Source organism: Manduca sexta, chromosome 17 (genome assembly GCF_014839805.1).
Source record: "Manduca sexta isolate Smith_Timp_Sample1 chromosome 17, JHU_Msex_v1.0, whole genome shotgun sequence".
Taxonomy (NCBI): Eukaryota; Metazoa; Arthropoda; class Insecta; order Lepidoptera; family Sphingidae; genus Manduca; species Manduca sexta.
In genome coordinates this window covers 330,263-346,854 of record NC_051131.1, presented here as the reverse complement: position 1 = coordinate 346,854, position 16,592 = coordinate 330,263, and the positions used below count along the sequence as shown (strand labels likewise).

At 34.3% G+C, this 16,592-nt stretch overlaps 4 protein-coding genes across 5 annotated transcripts; 3 read left to right on the top strand and 1 right to left on the bottom strand.

Annotated features, from left to right (window-relative positions):
* The first annotated feature begins 648 nt into the window (after positions 1 to 648).
* LOC115443091 lies at positions 649 to 3,383 on the top strand. The gene is made up of 5 exons (XM_030168357.2): positions 649 to 848; positions 1,789 to 1,928; positions 2,483 to 2,656; positions 3,030 to 3,184; positions 3,270 to 3,383. Exons 1-5 carry the CDS (start codon positions 755 to 757, stop codon positions 3,316 to 3,318), a joined length of 612 nt encoding a protein of 203 aa, XP_030024217.1. The 5' UTR covers positions 649 to 754; the 3' UTR covers positions 3,319 to 3,383.
* LOC115443081 lies at positions 3,237 to 6,892 on the bottom strand. The gene is made up of 5 exons (XM_030168348.2): positions 6,700 to 6,892; positions 6,508 to 6,625; positions 5,978 to 6,171; positions 4,797 to 5,424; positions 3,237 to 4,717 (listed from the first exon to the last, which is right to left on the bottom strand). The coding sequence occupies exons 1-5, from the start codon at positions 6,789 to 6,791 to the stop codon at positions 3,680 to 3,682; spliced, it is 2,070 nt and encodes a 689-aa protein (XP_030024208.1). The 5' UTR covers positions 6,792 to 6,892; the 3' UTR covers positions 3,237 to 3,679.
* Positions 6,893 to 7,560: 668 nt separating this feature from the next.
* LOC115443079 (tetratricopeptide repeat protein 27) lies at positions 7,561 to 12,341 on the top strand. Of its 2 annotated transcripts, none has more exons than XM_030168346.2 (11): positions 7,561 to 7,801; positions 7,883 to 8,265; positions 8,565 to 8,826; positions 9,068 to 9,302; positions 9,588 to 9,812; positions 10,049 to 10,296; positions 10,675 to 10,849; positions 11,132 to 11,318; positions 11,576 to 11,751; positions 11,840 to 11,987; positions 12,064 to 12,341. In XM_030168346.2, the coding sequence occupies exons 1-11, from the start codon at positions 7,744 to 7,746 to the stop codon at positions 12,328 to 12,330; spliced, it is 2,364 nt and encodes a 787-aa protein (XP_030024206.1). In that variant the 5' UTR covers positions 7,561 to 7,743; the 3' UTR covers positions 12,331 to 12,341. The 2 variants fall into 2 exon arrangements, with proteins under 2 accessions (XP_030024206.1, XP_037295680.1); XM_037439783.1 differs by having other exon boundaries at positions 7,597 to 7,801; positions 7,886 to 8,265.
* A 398-nt stretch (positions 12,342 to 12,739) lies between these two features.
* On the top strand, positions 12,740 to 16,588 carry LOC115443086 (rabenosyn-5). Its single transcript, XM_030168353.2, has 6 exons — positions 12,740 to 13,335; positions 13,959 to 14,106; positions 14,861 to 15,081; positions 15,276 to 15,470; positions 15,735 to 16,001; positions 16,352 to 16,588. The coding sequence occupies exons 1-6, from the start codon at positions 12,919 to 12,921 to the stop codon at positions 16,424 to 16,426; spliced, it is 1,323 nt and encodes a 440-aa protein (XP_030024213.1). The 5' UTR covers positions 12,740 to 12,918; the 3' UTR covers positions 16,427 to 16,588.
* Positions 16,589 to 16,592: the final 4 nt, after the last annotated feature.

The window sequence follows — 16,592 nt, the reverse complement described above, 5'->3', positions numbered from 1 at the left end:
GGGAGCCTATGTTCTTCCCAGGGTCTCAAACTGTCTCCATACCAAATTTCATCTTAATACGTTAGGTAGTTTTTGAGTTTAACACATTAAGGCAGACAGATGCAGCTGGGTACTATGTGATAAAATTTAGAACATTTTAAGTGAAACAATCCCGTCATACATCATTGTTGCATAACTTTAACCGTTCTGCATGGCGCAGGCAACGGAAGCTCTCAAAACTCATAATTTTCCTCGTTTTTGCAACATGTTTCATTACTGCTCCGCGCCTATTGGTTATAGCATGATGATATATAGCCTATAGCACTCCAGGAACAAAGGACTATTCAACACAAAAATATTTTTTCAGTTCGAATCGGTAGTTCCTGAGATTAGCCATTACTGCTCCGCTCCTATTGAATATAGCGTGATGATATATAGCCTATAGCACTCCACGAATAAAGGGCTATCCAACGCAAAAAGAATTTTTCAGTTTGGACAGGTAGTTCCTGAGATTAGCCATTACTGCCCCGCTCCTATTAGCATTATTGTGAAATAGGTGTGGTAATATTCCACTACTTTTTATCTGTTTATTTATCAAAGGCACTCTATTTGCTATTAAGAGTTAATTAACCCCCTGCCTACCACCTCTAAGTACACACCTGTTTTGATGTAAAACTGATAAATTTCGCATGACACTGTCATCATTGTCATTTGAGATTAGGGATTTTCGATACAAGTTTTAAAAAAATCAATATTATTAAATTTTTTCTTCACGATGATCAGCACAAGAGCGAAATCGCCCACACGCGCGGAGGCCATTGCCAAGGCTTTGAAACCGGGACCGACGTATGATACTGGCGTACTTTTAGGTAAGGTACTAATGGAAATCCTGGGAAATGAACTCACACACGCAACTCCTAAGTTACCCATATTGTCTTAGTCCGCAGGCTTGTTTTAGATATCGCGAACTATAATAGGTTTTCATTCCTACCCAGCGATGATAGCCCAAAATCATGTGTGTATTCTTTGTGAATTTATCGTTCTCTTTAACGGTGAAAGAAAACATCGTGAGGAAACCTACACATCTGAGAAGTTCTCTATAGGAATTTCGAAGGTGTGTGAAGTCTACCAATCCGCACTAGGCCAGCGTGGTGGCCTAAGGCCTAATCCCTCTCAGTAGTAGAGGAGGCCCGTGCTCAGCAGTGGGCACGTATATAATACAGGGCTGATATTATTATTATTATTAATATTCCTACCCAGACCCTAAAAGCATTTCGCTGCCTCACTTTTACAAGGTCCTATTTGAATTTTTACTTATGTTGGAGAAATATGGTTTAAATTTTTCGTGATGGTAAAAAAATGACTATAGATCATGATTCCCCTTTATTTTTCTTTCGTGATCATTAGAAATTATAACTGAAAAATACAGATGTCTGTGATATAAATACTTAATTACTAAAAATTATTTGGATATATGTTAATGGCGGCTTTACGAGGTGGTGAGCTAAGCATCACTCACTCCCACGGCCTCGGGTTTGTAAAGGGAACAAAGAAATCAACTATTATCTTTAGGCAAACGGGTAACAAGGCTTTGCAAAGATCTCTCACCCAGAGCCTCACATTAGTTAAGGCGCTACTATTTTAAACAATATATTTTATTAGTACAGAGCAGGAGTTACTAGCTTAATAACTAGTACCAGAATGGTGTGATTTGCATGTCGTTAGCTAGATCTACCATTGGACTTGCAGATGATTTTTAATCAGCGAGCCCACTTATAGGTAATAGAAATCTTGTTTAATTTTGTTTAGGTAACTGGGTAGAAGACAGGATCGAATGCCCAAAAGGCGGCACTTTCTATTTTCCACCAAAAGAGGAAATTGATTACGACAAAATGAAACCCGAATCACGGCAACCAGATTTCCGACTGAATAAATTGAATAGTTTACAGGTTCCAATTTCATTTCATTATTTATAGTTGGGTATTACATCAAGTATAAGTACCTCAAATATACTGACAAAAGGCTTCATGTAAAACGATTTTATTGATAGTCACTCTACACTACCCTGGTTCGACACTTACACATACACACTCAAACTTGTTACCCCGAAGCGATAGGCAGAGAGGCTACTAATGCTCTTACTTATACCTGATGCAATATGGTTGTGTTACACCTTTGTTTGCATATGCGAGAAGCCGCGCCGTCTGGGTAGGTGAAATCGTAATGTCAATTTTTACCAATTTACGGCTGTGTCCACGCACTCATGTGTTCTGGTTCGAAGGATCGTAGCCAGCAAAGTACTGGACATTACCGGACTTAACATCTTATGTTTCAAAATCACCGTAGCAAGCGAAGTGGTGTGCCACGCAGTACTTTGTAATTCAAAGTTCTGTATAGTGTTGCTGCTGTTTATTGGCTCTCGTATCACTTACCATCAGGCGAGCAGCATACTCGTCTTTGTATTTAACTGCAATAAAAATATCCTACCGAAAATTTATTTTAGGGTAGCGTTTACTCAATAATCCGCCACGACAGCCACGACTCTTGCGGCAACTACGTCACCACCAATGATCTTGTTTATAACCATTTGCCGAAGCCTCTCTGCGGCCCGAACCAACGTTACTATAAGAGATGTGCTCACCAGTTCTACCCCCAACCGGATCTTATGAAGTGCTTCGTAAGTTTTACTTACTTTTACTAAACATGTCGGATGATGTTATAAGTGGCAGAAATAGGCTAACGGACCTGACAGAGATCTCGTTTTGGGACCCAGAGCACGCCAGGGGCGTAGCTACCGCCGCATCAGTGATACAGAGCCCCTCGTGGTCCATACCTACAATAAACTAAGCGACTGCCCAAAAAATCTGCAGGGTACACCAAAAATAATTAATAAAGGGCCCCTTTATGAAAAGCTATGCCACTGGAGCATGCATTTACATTTTTCCCAGTAACAAGCTTTTGAATTAAGTTCAATCTTAGGAAATTCTTTAGATTCTGATTCTGAAAGTATAAAATGTATGAATTGAAAAATTGCATTTTATAATTCCAAGGGAAATGTCACCGAGTGGGGTTTGAGGAAGTATAAGCAATATGAGTGGGCTTGCACAGACGTCTCGGATTATATATCTTCGTTTTATGAAGACACGTATGTGCCGCCGCGACTCCACCAGTATCTACAGCGGTGCGAGAGGAGAGCGAGAGATTCGTAAGTTATTTATGTCTGAAGTATGAGATATTTGTGTAAAAACAAACAAAACTACCATAATTACATTTCATATATTTTATTACAGGAGTTTCACAAAAAGTTTTCGATTTAAGATGACAAAATCAAAATCATGATAACATCAAGAACCATTTTCTTCACTTTATGCAAAAATTACTAGTCTTTATAATATCACATTTTGTTCAAGAAGTGGACAGTGACGTCCATATAAAAATCGTAACAATACAATAATTCTTAATGTTTTCATATAGCCATCACCTGGCACCAACACGAGATCAGCAAATCTTATAACTATGTTTAGTCTCAAATATTATAACTAACAACCACTTAATACTATCGCGTCACATAACTTAACAAAATAACACAATGGCAGTGAATGGAACTATACAAAAATGTTTTCAGGAACGAAATGACAAAAATATAGTAGTAAATATGATGTATATGAAAAATTTAAGTTCACTGACTAGTGCGTGAGCATTAGTGAGAAGAGAAGGAGTTGACTTGAGGCAATCTGATAAGGCCGGACCCGCCGGGGGTTTTGAACAAGTCGCCGGGTACGTATTGTGTTTGTTGAGCGAAGACGTTATTGGAAGCATTATGTTGCGGCAATCTAGGCTGTGGTATGTGTACATAGCCATTGTATTGCATCTGAGGGAACACTGGCGAACTGATGCTAGAGAAGTTACTCATTGGTTGGCAACTGCCTAAACTGCTCATATTCGGGAATCTATCTTGCACCATGGGCTCTCCACAGACAGACTCCTCGCGGGAAGGAGGTTGAGAAAAAATGTTACGTTGGTTCATGCTAGAAGTCTGAGATTCAAAGCCTGAGCTTTGGCTGGAAGAACGGCTTCCGTTGATACTAAATAGTTGTCGCTCCCCCTCAGAGCCCCAGTAACCTCCTGCCACCCATGAGGTGCTATGACCTAATTTACTGGGAGATATAAGCGGTCTGGCACGAGTCAAGGGTGTTGGAGTCACGAAATTAGGAGAAGCAGTGAATTTTCTTAATGAGAATACGGGATTAGTCTTCTTTTTTGACTTATTGGGACTACCAATACATAAGGAACTTATACTTTCATCTAATTCTGAATCAGAATCATCTTTAGCCAGTTTCTGATATTTCTTAAAATTAGGTTTGGCAAATATGGTATCAGAAACTGAACTTGGACTTTTGGTAAATACAGGATTAACACAAAATGTGGAATTTAACTTAGGTTTTGTCCATACACTGTCATTCCTGGGTGTAAACATTCTTCCACTCATCATGCTACCGTTCATAGGGCTGATGGTTTCATTCGATGATTCCGAATAGTTATGCAACCCAAATTTACTAAGTGACACATCATCATCTGTGTCTAGTGTTGTGGAATCATCTTCGTCAATCAATGCATTTGGTGATCCGTTACTCAGATTCTTCATTTTTTTAGGAGTAGCTTGTAATCTTAAAGAACTTCTAACCTTTTTTGTTTTCATATTCTTATACACTAACAGAATCGTCAAAGCACTTGCCATCTGAAATGCAACAAGAGTAATTAGTTCATTTATAAAATATTTAATAAATAATAAAATATAATAAAGTAAATGTGCCCACCTTAAAACAACTAATGATTAATGGGTCCACAGCAACTGTCTTGTCAGCTATTGACATGATTACGAATACTGACCACAGCAAGTCAAATGCTACAGTATACTTGAGGCTGTTGACATTCCACACATTGCCAACAATCTGTATCAAACATACAAATCCCCCTAAAGCCTTTTGAATCATTGTGTTAATACTGTCAAACTGTTTGTGTTCAAAATTAAACATATTTGGCAAATTTGAATGTAAATGTGTTATATTATCTATGTCATAAGTTTCTAATATAGGGAATGTCTGTAATGTCTTCATTTTTACTATTGAACATATTCTTTCTAGAAGACCTGTCAGTATTTCTTTTATATTAGTTATTGTACTATGTAAATTCTCATACTTTGTTATATTCTTATAAAATTCAAAAGAAACCAGTATAAAAAGTATAAATGCAATAAGCATTGAGGTACTGTTTATGAAACTCTTCAATATTTGTGTCTGTTTGTCTTTCTTGTGATTTTTCTTTTCAGGGGTTCTTTTCTCTAATAATTTAGAACCCAAGAGAGTTTCTTTCTCTTTGTGCAGTTTAATTTGTACAACTTTTTTACATGGACTACATAATTTATATGCTTTCTCCAGTTGTAACCTGAAAATAAAATATTTGCTTATTTACCATTTTATTTTGGAACAATAATTTACAGCTAATAAAATAATTTAAATTTATTTTATTATGCGGATATGTAAGAACAAGTATTAAATTTGATTTGGATCCAAAAATATGTTTTCTTTCTTTAATCAGAAAATATGACTCACATGTGTGTTATTGTACATATTATCATAAGTGGGACACAGAAGTATAATATTGAATACACAGTATGTAGTGCACCAGAATAGGAGTTTATTTCCTTATTGCTTAAACTCACAATACTTTTTGAAACCTCTAATTAGATCATTAATATTTTAATTGAATTATATTTTGTTAGCAAGCATTGTTAACTAATAACAGTTTAGGTTTTATATTATAACAATACCCAAATCTAAGAAAATATTGAAAAAAGGCCATGTTCAAGTGTTGTGATCTTAACTGATTAATAAACATGTGGTCTGATCTTGTAACGATAACCTTGCTCTTATCAGTTAGTTTACAGATAATGTGTTATCAACTAGTTAGATAGTGCATCTTAACTCAGTACCCTCACCTGTAGCCTTCTATTTCTTCGTCATATTTGTTCTCATTCATAGGAACGAAGTTGGCCAGCTGTGTCACCTTCAATTGCTGGTTTATGTTACACATTTTGCACAGGCCATTCTTGGGTGGAGATTTTTGGAATACCTTTGGCGTTTTCATAATTTGGTCATTAGCAGTGGTTAACTGCTTGTTGTAGTCTCCATCCTGTGGTAAAATGGTACTTTCATTAAAATAGAAGTAAAAGAATTGAGTAAATATTCATCTCTGTTTATACAAATTGGTTAAGTGTGTGGATAGTATTTAAAAAGACTTTATTGTAAGATAAAAAAGATTCTTTAAACTGTCAATATTTCCAGTTGTGCGCGAAATTACCTGAAACTTTGCCAATAAATAAGAATGCTTCCAGGAAACAATTTAATGGGCTAATTCTGCACACTTTTAGTTATGTAATAGACTTATCTAATGATTTATCTGTGTTTAGCAGTTAAAGAATGTACTAAATATACATAATGCATGGTGAAAACAAATAGATAGGCCAACCTTTGTAAATCCGTTGTACTGTTCGCATTTCGGGCAAGTCCAGCTATTGCGGTCGGGATACTTCACCCAAAAATTATTGTTGCAGAACCAACAATTTACGCGCCAAGAAACTAATAACCTGCAAACAATATCCAAAATTTTATCTAATATACAGGCGGGAAAACGGGATATCATAACCTACTTTCAACTCACCGTAATTTGTTAATTAACTTCAAAAGCAATATAGTACACAAAACAGCCGTTATAGTAACTATCACTGATTCCATTTTATAAATATATTTCATTTTTCTTCTTGTTTCAATTTAAATTCTCTAAAAAGTCATGTTGCATATCCTAACCTAAAATGACATTGACAGCCATTTTGTCTACAACAGAATAAAAAGAGAAATGTGCATACTTGCCGCATTGGGTATTTCCGGTTTGTTGTCTATGCCTTTCGTCGCCGACGAAAAACTATGGTCACAAATACAATATTTTTTTCGTAGTAGCGTCCAAGGTGAAAACTCTAGTTTTCCTTTTTCTGCTTCTTCTACTTTTATATTATGGCTGCCACTATTTATTTAGTTTTCGTTCAAAACCCTTGCAACATCAAACATGTCAGGTGGCAGTATGGTTCTGACCATAGCCGATACCCAGTGTTACGAATAAGATAAATCAAACACGTCAGATTCAAATGACATATTGTTTCAAATGTCAATTGTTTACATTAGAGTTGGGTAGGACATGACATGAAAAAGAGTTTGTAAGAGTAGCCTCTTTATAGCATTGAGCCGGTACAACGTCCTACTTCAAATGAGGCGAGGCGTAGTGAGGCTCGGCGTTTCAATGCGTATCTTACAGTATTTTGTAATGTTAACCCTCAAAATATTTCCCTCTCGCTCGCGACTCGAAACGCAGTAATGTAATGTCCATTGTAAAAAAAACGTCCTATTGTAATTTGTAGCATGCGGTTCTCTACCTCACTGTCCTCGTCCTACAGTTTATCAGAGACGGAGAATAAGTAACGCGACTGCCGCGACATAAAATTTGTAGTAGTACAATATATAATTTTGAGCCACTCTTACATTTTGACGTCATGTCCCGGACAAATGTACCGCCTCTTGTATGTCCTACTCAACATTAGTTTACATTGATTCCAATTGCCATCTGATAAATTGAGGTTATTTTAATTCACAAGTATTTTTTTTTTCACATAAAATTATATTTAATTACCTTTCTAGTTTATTTAATTTAGAAATGGCGTCTATTAACAATTCATACTTGTGCAATTTCGATGATCAAGCTAATATTTCCGGTAGGAACCAAAAATATATTTTATTTTACATAGATTCAATACATATAAACAATGAGGCATTAATGTGTGTTTTCTTTTCAGATAATAACTACATAAAAAAGCTATGCAGCAATCAATGGAATATAGAAAATATAGCTTTGTGTAAAGAAATAATATCTACAAAACTTGATACAGAATTAATAACAGATTTGATAAAGAGTTATCAAGACGATAGAAGAATTATAGAAGAGATTTTACAAATAGCTGTAACCTCATTTTTGACGTTTTGTGATTATAATTGGAATTCACATCCAGAGAAGTTAGATATAGAGGAGTTTTTAAAAACAAAGTGGCCTGCAGACATCAATTGTAATGCCAAACTTCAGCGTGATTCCGAGCCTTTATATGCTAATATTTTATATCCGGAATTATTGTATTTATCTACACAAGTTTTTAATGCACTTTATTCTGTTGAACAAAGCGTAGTAAGTATTTAAGAACATATTTATAATTATATAAATATGTATATGTATTATCCGATACAGGCTTAGCCTAGTGTGAGGCGTTTAAGGTAAAACCAAATTGTAAATTAGAAGTTAGTAAATAAATAAATAAATAAATAAATATTGTAGTACCCTTTTATTAATCCATGTTTGATTTCACAAGGTATCATTAATGTAAGAAAAATTTTTAAGGTACCTTTATATTGTTATACCACAGCAGTAATGATCAAACCATAAAATCACTAAATAATAATTCATATAAAAACATTGCTTCTTTACAGTTGCACTTGTGGTGGTCGTTCCGAAGTAAAGTGACACATCAAAGGGCCTTGGAAGATACAACAGCCAGCTTATACTCAGAATTAGAACTAATGATGGCTAAATTATCAAATGAACTGACCAGCCTGCAAGAGAAGCCTAGGTTACGTATTCTCCTCTCTCTTGAAATAGCACAAGCATACTTAATGTATGGCAGGATCCAGAAGTGTGAAGAATATCTAATAAAAGCAAGGGATATGGCTGGACTTAAGTTGGAACTTACAGGTGTTATGAAAAAACTTGATACATGAAAATAAAACCTGATAAATATAATTGCTTTGCTGAGTTGCATAATATTGGCAGATGTTGTGTAACATATTCTACTTTTATGGATTATCAATTTGTTTGGAATGAATAATCATTTTTCAGTTATGTTTTTTCAAATTTTGCAATGTCATTATATTTGTCACAATGCTTAGTTGTCATAATCACATTCATAACCAAATTCAATGATAATGCATTTCAGGTATACTTGGTAAAAGGACGAAATTCCAACAGCAATTGTTGCCCCAACTGGCACTATCCAGTGAACTGGATTCCACTGTTGAAAGACCCTCAGCTGAAGAGAGTCACGGCACTACTGAGATGCCTCCAGAAGTGGAACTCCAAGATGATGTCCGACTTAACAAGATAGAATATACAGAGACAATTACCCAAACTGAGTTACCCAGTTTGGAGCAAACTTTGTGCTTGTTGACTGTGTGAGAAATATTTCCATTTACTATTTTTTATTGGCATATAAATTATAAGGCACTAAACAAACAGTAGTAGAGGAGGCCGATGCCCAACAGTGGGAAAGTATATAATAGAGGGTTGATATTATAAACAAACTGTATATTAACAGAAACTTAGTTTTTTAATATCCAATTAAATTTCATCAAAATATGTCATAATATAATTTACATTAGTAAATTTGTATCAATAAGCTACTTAGCTTTTATCATATACAAATAATTTTATCAAATATATCCTTATTCCTTTTACAGTCAGTATCTTCAGAAAGCACAGCCTAAGGATGATTTGATGACAGAAGAGCTGCAACCATACATTGAGTTAATTCTAATGCAAAAGAAGGGTGCATGGGCTACAAGAGTCGCCGCTTTATTGATCAGATGCAAGCTAGAAGCGAACCATAAACGCACTGTAGAAAGAGCCATGTTGCAGTGTGAAACCATTGTTAATGAAAAAACTGTAGTACCGCCCACTACTAGGTAATATTTTTAGTTATATAGTTACCATATCTACTTTTTAGTTTTAGATATGTTTTGTTCTCTGACTGGGCTAAAAATCTAGATTTATACTATTGTTAAGAGATAGAAATAAGTTTAAGAAGGAATCATTGAATTAGGCAAATTAGATTATTAATGTTCACGCACATTTGCCCATAAACATGATTTCTTTGCCTGACAAATGGGTAATTTACAAGTGAAAATATATATTTTTCTAGATTGTCATATTTATGGGGGACCGGCTTACCGCCCGCTTGGACTTGGCGGCAGCAACTTGCCGATCTTTACCTCAGCTTAGGGCTTGTGAAGGCAGCCTTGGAGGAGTACCAGAAACTGCAACTATGGGAAGATGTCATAGTGTGCTACACTTTACTACAGTTGAGACATAAAGCGGCTGAAGTAATTCAACAACAAATTGATATCAATCCTACTGTGAAATTGTACTGTCTTCTTGGAGATGCAACAGGTATGGTTAAAAATATAGTTTAATGTTATCTTACTTCTTATTAATTTTATGAATGCAAAATTATATTGTTTTTATGTCTGTAAGAACGCAGCTACCACTATTTAGATAAAGTATGACACAAATAGATTAAGTTCTAGATTAATAAATAGCCTACTTTTTATCCAGGTAATTTTTTTCTTAAGGAAATATTCAGATTTTTAACCAGGTATTTCAAATAGATGGTGTTGACTTCATACACATTGCGCAATTGTGTTTAAGTACTTAAAAATATTTATATTCCATATCAAAATTCTCATATTAACCCAATGACTTTTTACACATAACATCTTAGTATTAACCAGTGTAGATTCATAATCAAAGAAAATTATATTCTTACAGATGATGAAAAATGTTATGAAAAAGCATGGGAATTCTCAAACTACAAAAGCAGTAGAGCCCAAAGACATTGGGGTAACTTTTTGTTTGATCACAAAAAGTATGAAGAATGCATTCCGCATTACGAAAAATCTGTTGAGATTAACTTCATACAGGAGAGTGTATGGTTGAGATTAGGGTGGGTGTACATTTATTTTCTTTATATCTACTATTGCCTTTGGTGTTTGAGTATAGTTTTTTTGTCATAACTGCTTGAAAGTTGACGACGATCTGACGCCAGCATGCAAGCATGTACTTTTCTGTTTTTTTTTTTTTATTATTATAAAAATGCATAAAATTAATAACATGTCAATCTAGAAATGTAGTATTTGAGAAAAGAGGTTCACATTTATTCTGTCACCGCAACAAATTACGATCAATTTACTACAATAAAGCTATACTAAATAATATTGTATTTTAGTTATGCGGCATTAATGTTAGAAAAATGGGACACGTCAGCTAAAGCATACCGGCAATACACCTATTTGAACCCAAATACGTTTGAAGCATGGAATAATTTGGCCAAAGTGTATGTCAATCAAGGAGACAAGAAAAGGGCTTACAGAGCTCTGATGGAAGCTTTGAGATTCAATTATGATAATTGGAAGGTAAAGCAAATCATGTTCTAACAATTATGTTTGTAAGTTAGCTAATTTGTTATTACAATGTGTTGAGGAGGAAGGAAGGGGGAGAAGGGTGTTACCGTAAAACAAAATAATAGATTCAACATGCCTTTCTGACCACCTTTATACAAAATTCCCTAGAATACCAATTTGATTACGATCTAATATTGCTAATTTATGTAATACAAACTACTAAGTTTCCTATATATGTTGGACCCGTATTTTTTTTTTTTTTGTCGCAGCTGTGGGAAAATGTCGTAATGGTGAGTATGGATACGGGACATTTCGATGATGTGATCCGCGGATGCCACCGTCTTCTTGACATACAGCATAAGTTTGACGATATTGAAGTACTAACATTACTTGTGCACGCTATAATCAAAGACAATGTAGACGCGGACGGAAATAGTGCTGCCAGGTAAAAATATCAATATTTCGTATGACCACACTCTTATATTTGTTTTAGAAACTTATTTCGCTTTTGAGTAATCCAAGTTTTGTTTTAGGTTAAATAAAAGAGTTTTAGAATTGCTCGGGAGAATAACGTCAATTCATCAAAATAAACCAGAAATATGGCAATTGTACTCAGATTTAAGTCCTACCTATTTGTTAAAAGCGCAACGGCTACTGAAAGCTTACAGGGGATTTACACAGGTGATTATTGAGTTAAATTTATGCTATCAAATTGTTATCATAATAAGTTTTGAATACGATATTATATTGTTTTTAGAATGGTGAGTGGCCCAAAAATCCCGAGACATGTAAAAAAGTTATTGATTTGGCTATTGCACTCTTAGAATACAGTTTGAAAGCTAGTGAAGAGGCAGAGGACAACGAAAAAGCGCAAGCAACACAACAGATATCTTCAGCTCGTTTAACTAGCCAGGCTGTTATAAGAGCTGCTGAAAAGCAGGACTGGCCAGTAACACAAGCATCTCTGGAAGAATTAAGAGAATTATTTTCAAAAATTACTGAATATATGAAATCAAATAAATAAAATATTTCGCATGCGATTTTTATTTCATGAATAATATTGAAAATATTTGGATTTCAATTTGACAATTACCAACTAATCTATTGCGATTTAAAAGTGTCTGATAATAATGTTGGATGAATTGTTTATTACTAAGTTCATTTATCTAATTTAATAATGCTTGATTAATTTCAATTGTATTAAGTTTTTAGATAATAGAGCACGACGTGAACACGCCCAATGAAAAAAAATAATTTTCGCCGCGTCAAAGTTTAGTTATTGCAATTGAAAATAATAATACGGTAATATTACACAATATTCATTAGCTAAATTCAAAAATATAAAATATGAACTTAATCATCTGTGTAAATTTCATTTAGAATTAACAAAACAAGAATTATACTAATTTCGAAGTGGTTTTCTGGAACTACGGTCTACGGCAGAAAATGACTTGAGGTTTGACCATCTGTGCGTTTGACATATGACAAGCAAAAACAAAACGCTCCAGCAAGTGGAATTACAGAGAAAGGGTGTCTCATTTTCTCTGTTCTCAATAATTATCGGTAATTGTAAAGAATACATAATGTGTGATTAGACATATCCAGTGAAACTATGGCTACAGCTGATGAAGAAAAGATTTTAGAGGGTTTTTTGTGCCCAATTTGCAAGGCAGACTTAAAATCTGCATCACAACTCACGAGTCATTTTGAGAGTCTCCACCAAGAAGAACAGGATGTTTTGAGATCTCTAAAGGATATTTTTGGAAAGGCTAAGAAAATAATACTTAATAACGATGATGCAGATTTGAAAGAAACGTTTGATCGCGCTTTAAAGTTTAGTTATGCAGACTATCGCGATGAGGAACAATCGGAAGGCGTATCACGCAGCTCGTCTGATTATTTCAAAGCCGTGCGATCCGCTAGACTGGAGAGGTATGCGACGGAAACCAACAAGCTGTTGATAAGGCTGGATAAATTAGTTTGCAATATGCCCAGTGATCCTAATCAGAGGAAGCAATATGAACAGGAAGTAAGCTTTTATTATTTATGTTTTTTCCCGACACTTAACCATCCTTTTGACTAGATTTGTGGAAAAAATGGATTTGAAGGCTATATTAGAAAAAAAATATGTACTTTTATTGAATTTTATAGTTTTTAATTCAATGACAATTTTTTTTTGTGATAACAAAAGGCTGGCTAACAAGTCCATAGATCTCTCATAATAAAATATAATTATCTAAAATACAAATCAAAATTTTGTTAATGATTTGTTGACACCAAAGTTTTGTTTGTTGATATTATTGCCATGCTAAATGTAAAAGCGGTATGTCAGGGAAACCTTATTTCTAGATAGTAGAAATTTTGTAAATATAGTTTTGTATGTAAAACTGAGATAGAAAAACTCTTTTAAGATTTGTTTAATAAGTTCGAAACAAGATACCACTATTAAGGTAACTTCATTGGATGGGTATTTCTTTAAGCTGACTGACAACATTAAATCAAGATTTTGATATTGAGATATTAATTTCTATTACAACAGTAATACTATTAAATTATAAAATATGGATTTTCTGTCATGTGAAAGTGACACTGCATTGATTGCACTATTTATGTTGCTTTTTGCATAAAACATATAAAACAAATCTGTTCCAGATAGTACCATGGCTAGATGGTTCGTCGGTGAAGTTGTGTCCAAACTGCGCTAAAGCTTTCAATCTGACTCGGCGGAAGCACCACTGCCGGCTGTGCGGCTCCATACTTTGCCACGACTGTTCTCTGTTCCTAGATATTAATGTAGCTAGTAAGTTGTTTTTCTTTTTAATATTCTATGCAATAAAATTTAATCCATATATTTAATGCATAAATTTGTTTCTGTATACTAATTAACTATAGAGAAACAAATTCTCTTCACTGTGTGACTCCTATATTATTTATCAGAAGAGGTGGTAGATTTTGTATTGTTGGCTAAGGGATTGGTAAGGATGGGCTACATAACTGACATATACCTGGTTGTAAAATTTAAATTATGCTTAAAATTTCTTATCTTGTCAAGACTTGAATGGTTATTATTGACACACTGCAAGCAATACTTGATAAGTAGAATTTTTATTATTTTCTGATAATCCTTGTGCAATGTGACCGGTAATTTAATGCAAATTAAGTATTTTGATATCATATCTAAGCTAGTGATTTACTTAAAATGAAAACAAAAGATTTTCAATAATTATGATATATTTATGTTTGGACCCTAAAAATCTCAAGATTTTAGCCGTCTGTATTTGAACACCTTACAATATTTATAACCAATTTCTTCTTTTCTTACAAATGTGTCTTGTACTGCAACTACTTCTGTCTCCATGCTATGGTTGGAAGAAATTTCGTTGAGTTATAAGACTGTCAGTTGTTCTCTATTTAGTGAATATTATACCATGTTATATTTTTTTTCTTGATGTGCATGTGTTCAATTAAGTTATAAATAATGATTTGATTAGTAGTTAAATATCAGTCATAGTTACAGGACTGTTGTTTAAACAGTACAATATTTTTTTTCCTAGGATCAATCGTAGACCCCTCAGCTCCACCGACAGCAGCCCCGGCTGATGCAGAAGTGACGGAGAAGACCGGTCTCCGTCTGTGCGAGCATTGTTACAACCTCATAGAGTTGCGGAAACAAGTGCAAGAGAGTAGGAATGCTAAGACTGTACTGATGACGGCTTACGAACAGATGAGGAGTCTGATGGACCAAGCCAGGCCAGCCGTGGCTTTGTATGAAAAGGTACCTTAGCTATGATCACAGTCATATTTATTAAAATCTGCAACAATTACGATTTCCAATGCAATATTTTTGAGATTGGCTGTATTGGTACATTATGATATCAAATATTTGGCTAATGGCTAGTAGTGCCTCTAAAATTTGCATGCTAGAAATGAATTTCATGTAATGTTAAATAAGGTTTTTTTTTATGATAGATGTGTCAAAGCCTTTTCGACGGCGAGACGACGTACAATTTGTCAGACGTGAACGCAATGCGCGGGCGCATTGGAAAGCTCGCCGAGGGGATAGATCTTTTGAGTAAACAAATCGCTTCGTTCCCGGCCGAGCCTGGTACCAGGCAATTTAGACTCCAAAACGCAATTAGACAAGCAGCTGCGCATTATATTAAGGTAAATATCAGATATTTTTGTAGCTGGTGGGATAGTGACCATTGTATTATGAATTTAATTAGAACATTGAGAGATCCGGTATATATTTTTGTATTTGTGTAGATGAACTATGAATTATAAGTATACCCCCTACAAACAAATTTACATATCTACAAACATATTTGGTTACCTATTCACAATTTAGAATATATGTTTTTAAATAATTTCTATAATTTTAAAATTGTTCAAAATATTTTGTGACAACACTGTCCTTAATTTATATAGGAGGACCTTTTATCTCTGCGGAAATTACCAACTGAGGCTCAGATAGATGAGGTCCGTCGACAACGATATGAGAGGGCTGAACGGCAAATACAAATGGAACGGCAGAAAATGGAAAAAGAAAGGGAGAGGTTAGAGGACCTGGCCGGCCCGAGCGGGAGGGAACGGGAAGTCGCTAATGATAATGATGACGACAATCCTCTGCTTGAGCAAATGAACATCATCAGACAGTATATTAAGGAGGCCAGGGAAGAGTTCAAGTTTGAAGAGGTATGTATTTCGAGTTTTGAATTGAATTTTAGTGGCTTATAATGTTAGGAATATAAAAACCATCAAGAATTAAAAGTTATAAAATTAGTCTTCGTTATTCATGTTGTTAAATCTTTAATTAGATTATAAATGCTAAACCGATTGGAATAAGTACTTACTTTATGTTAGTAATTATTTTTACTTCTTAAGATGTTTTATTAAAAATCATAAAAAAATTCCAATATTTATTTAATTGGAATAATTGAAGAACATTTCATCCTGCACATTAATTCACACCTAGAAAAGAGCAAGGGGTTCAGACTCAGAGCATTAGGTTTGATTTAGCAGGAATAATATATTTGCTTTTTTAGGTGGCAATACTGGAGGCAAACTTAAAGGAACTGAAAAAAGAATACCATCTGCAGAAGCTCTCAAACAAATGCTAGTCATTCCAAATGTAGTTTAAAAAGCATTAATGTATCGTTACCTTCGATGTACAGCATTAAGTCTATATTAATTTATTATCTATGAAAGATATTATGTTAGTTAAATTTATTAAATTTTTACCTTAAATACTTATGAAAGTAAGAAATAAAGTATATAAATGACTTT

What these genes read in the sequence shown, in the direction of transcription:
- LOC115443091 (XM_030168357.2), top strand. Translation starts at nt 755, where the DNA reads ATGATCAGCACAAGAGCGAAATCGCCCACACGCGCGGAGGCCATTGCC. An exon ending in ATAAATTGAATAGTTTACAG is followed by an intron (nt 1,929 to 2,482) that starts GTTCCAATTTCA and finishes AATTTATTTTAG; the next exon opens with GGTAGCGTTTACTCAATAAT. An exon ending in GAGAGGAGAGCGAGAGATTC is followed by an intron (nt 3,185 to 3,269) that starts GTAAGTTATTTA and finishes ATTTTATTACAG; the next exon opens with GAGTTTCACAAAAAGTTTTC.
- LOC115443081 (XM_030168348.2), bottom strand. Translation starts at nt 6,791, where the DNA reads ATGAAATATATTTATAAAATGGAATCAGTGATAGTTACTATAACGGCT. An exon ending in AGTACAACGGATTTACAAAG is followed by an intron (nt 6,172 to 6,507) that starts GTTGGCCTATCT and finishes ATTTTACCACAG; the next exon opens with GATGGAGACTACAACAAGCA. An exon ending in GAAGAAATAGAAGGCTACAG is followed by an intron (nt 5,425 to 5,977) that starts GTGAGGGTACTG and finishes TTTTATTTTCAG; the next exon opens with GTTACAACTGGAGAAAGCAT.
- LOC115443079 (XM_030168346.2), top strand. Translation starts at nt 7,744, where the DNA reads ATGGCGTCTATTAACAATTCATACTTGTGCAATTTCGATGATCAAGCT. An exon ending in ACTTAAGTTGGAACTTACAG is followed by an intron (nt 8,827 to 9,067) that starts GTGTTATGAAAA and finishes AATGCATTTCAG; the next exon opens with GTATACTTGGTAAAAGGACG. An exon ending in GTAGTACCGCCCACTACTAG is followed by an intron (nt 9,813 to 10,048) that starts GTAATATTTTTA and finishes ATATTTTTCTAG; the next exon opens with ATTGTCATATTTATGGGGGA.
- LOC115443086 (XM_030168353.2), top strand. Translation starts at nt 12,919, where the DNA reads ATGGCTACAGCTGATGAAGAAAAGATTTTAGAGGGTTTTTTGTGCCCA. An exon ending in CAGCTGCGCATTATATTAAG is followed by an intron (nt 15,471 to 15,734) that starts GTAAATATCAGA and finishes TAATTTATATAG; the next exon opens with GAGGACCTTTTATCTCTGCG. An exon ending in AAGAGTTCAAGTTTGAAGAG is followed by an intron (nt 16,002 to 16,351) that starts GTATGTATTTCG and finishes TTGCTTTTTTAG; the next exon opens with GTGGCAATACTGGAGGCAAA.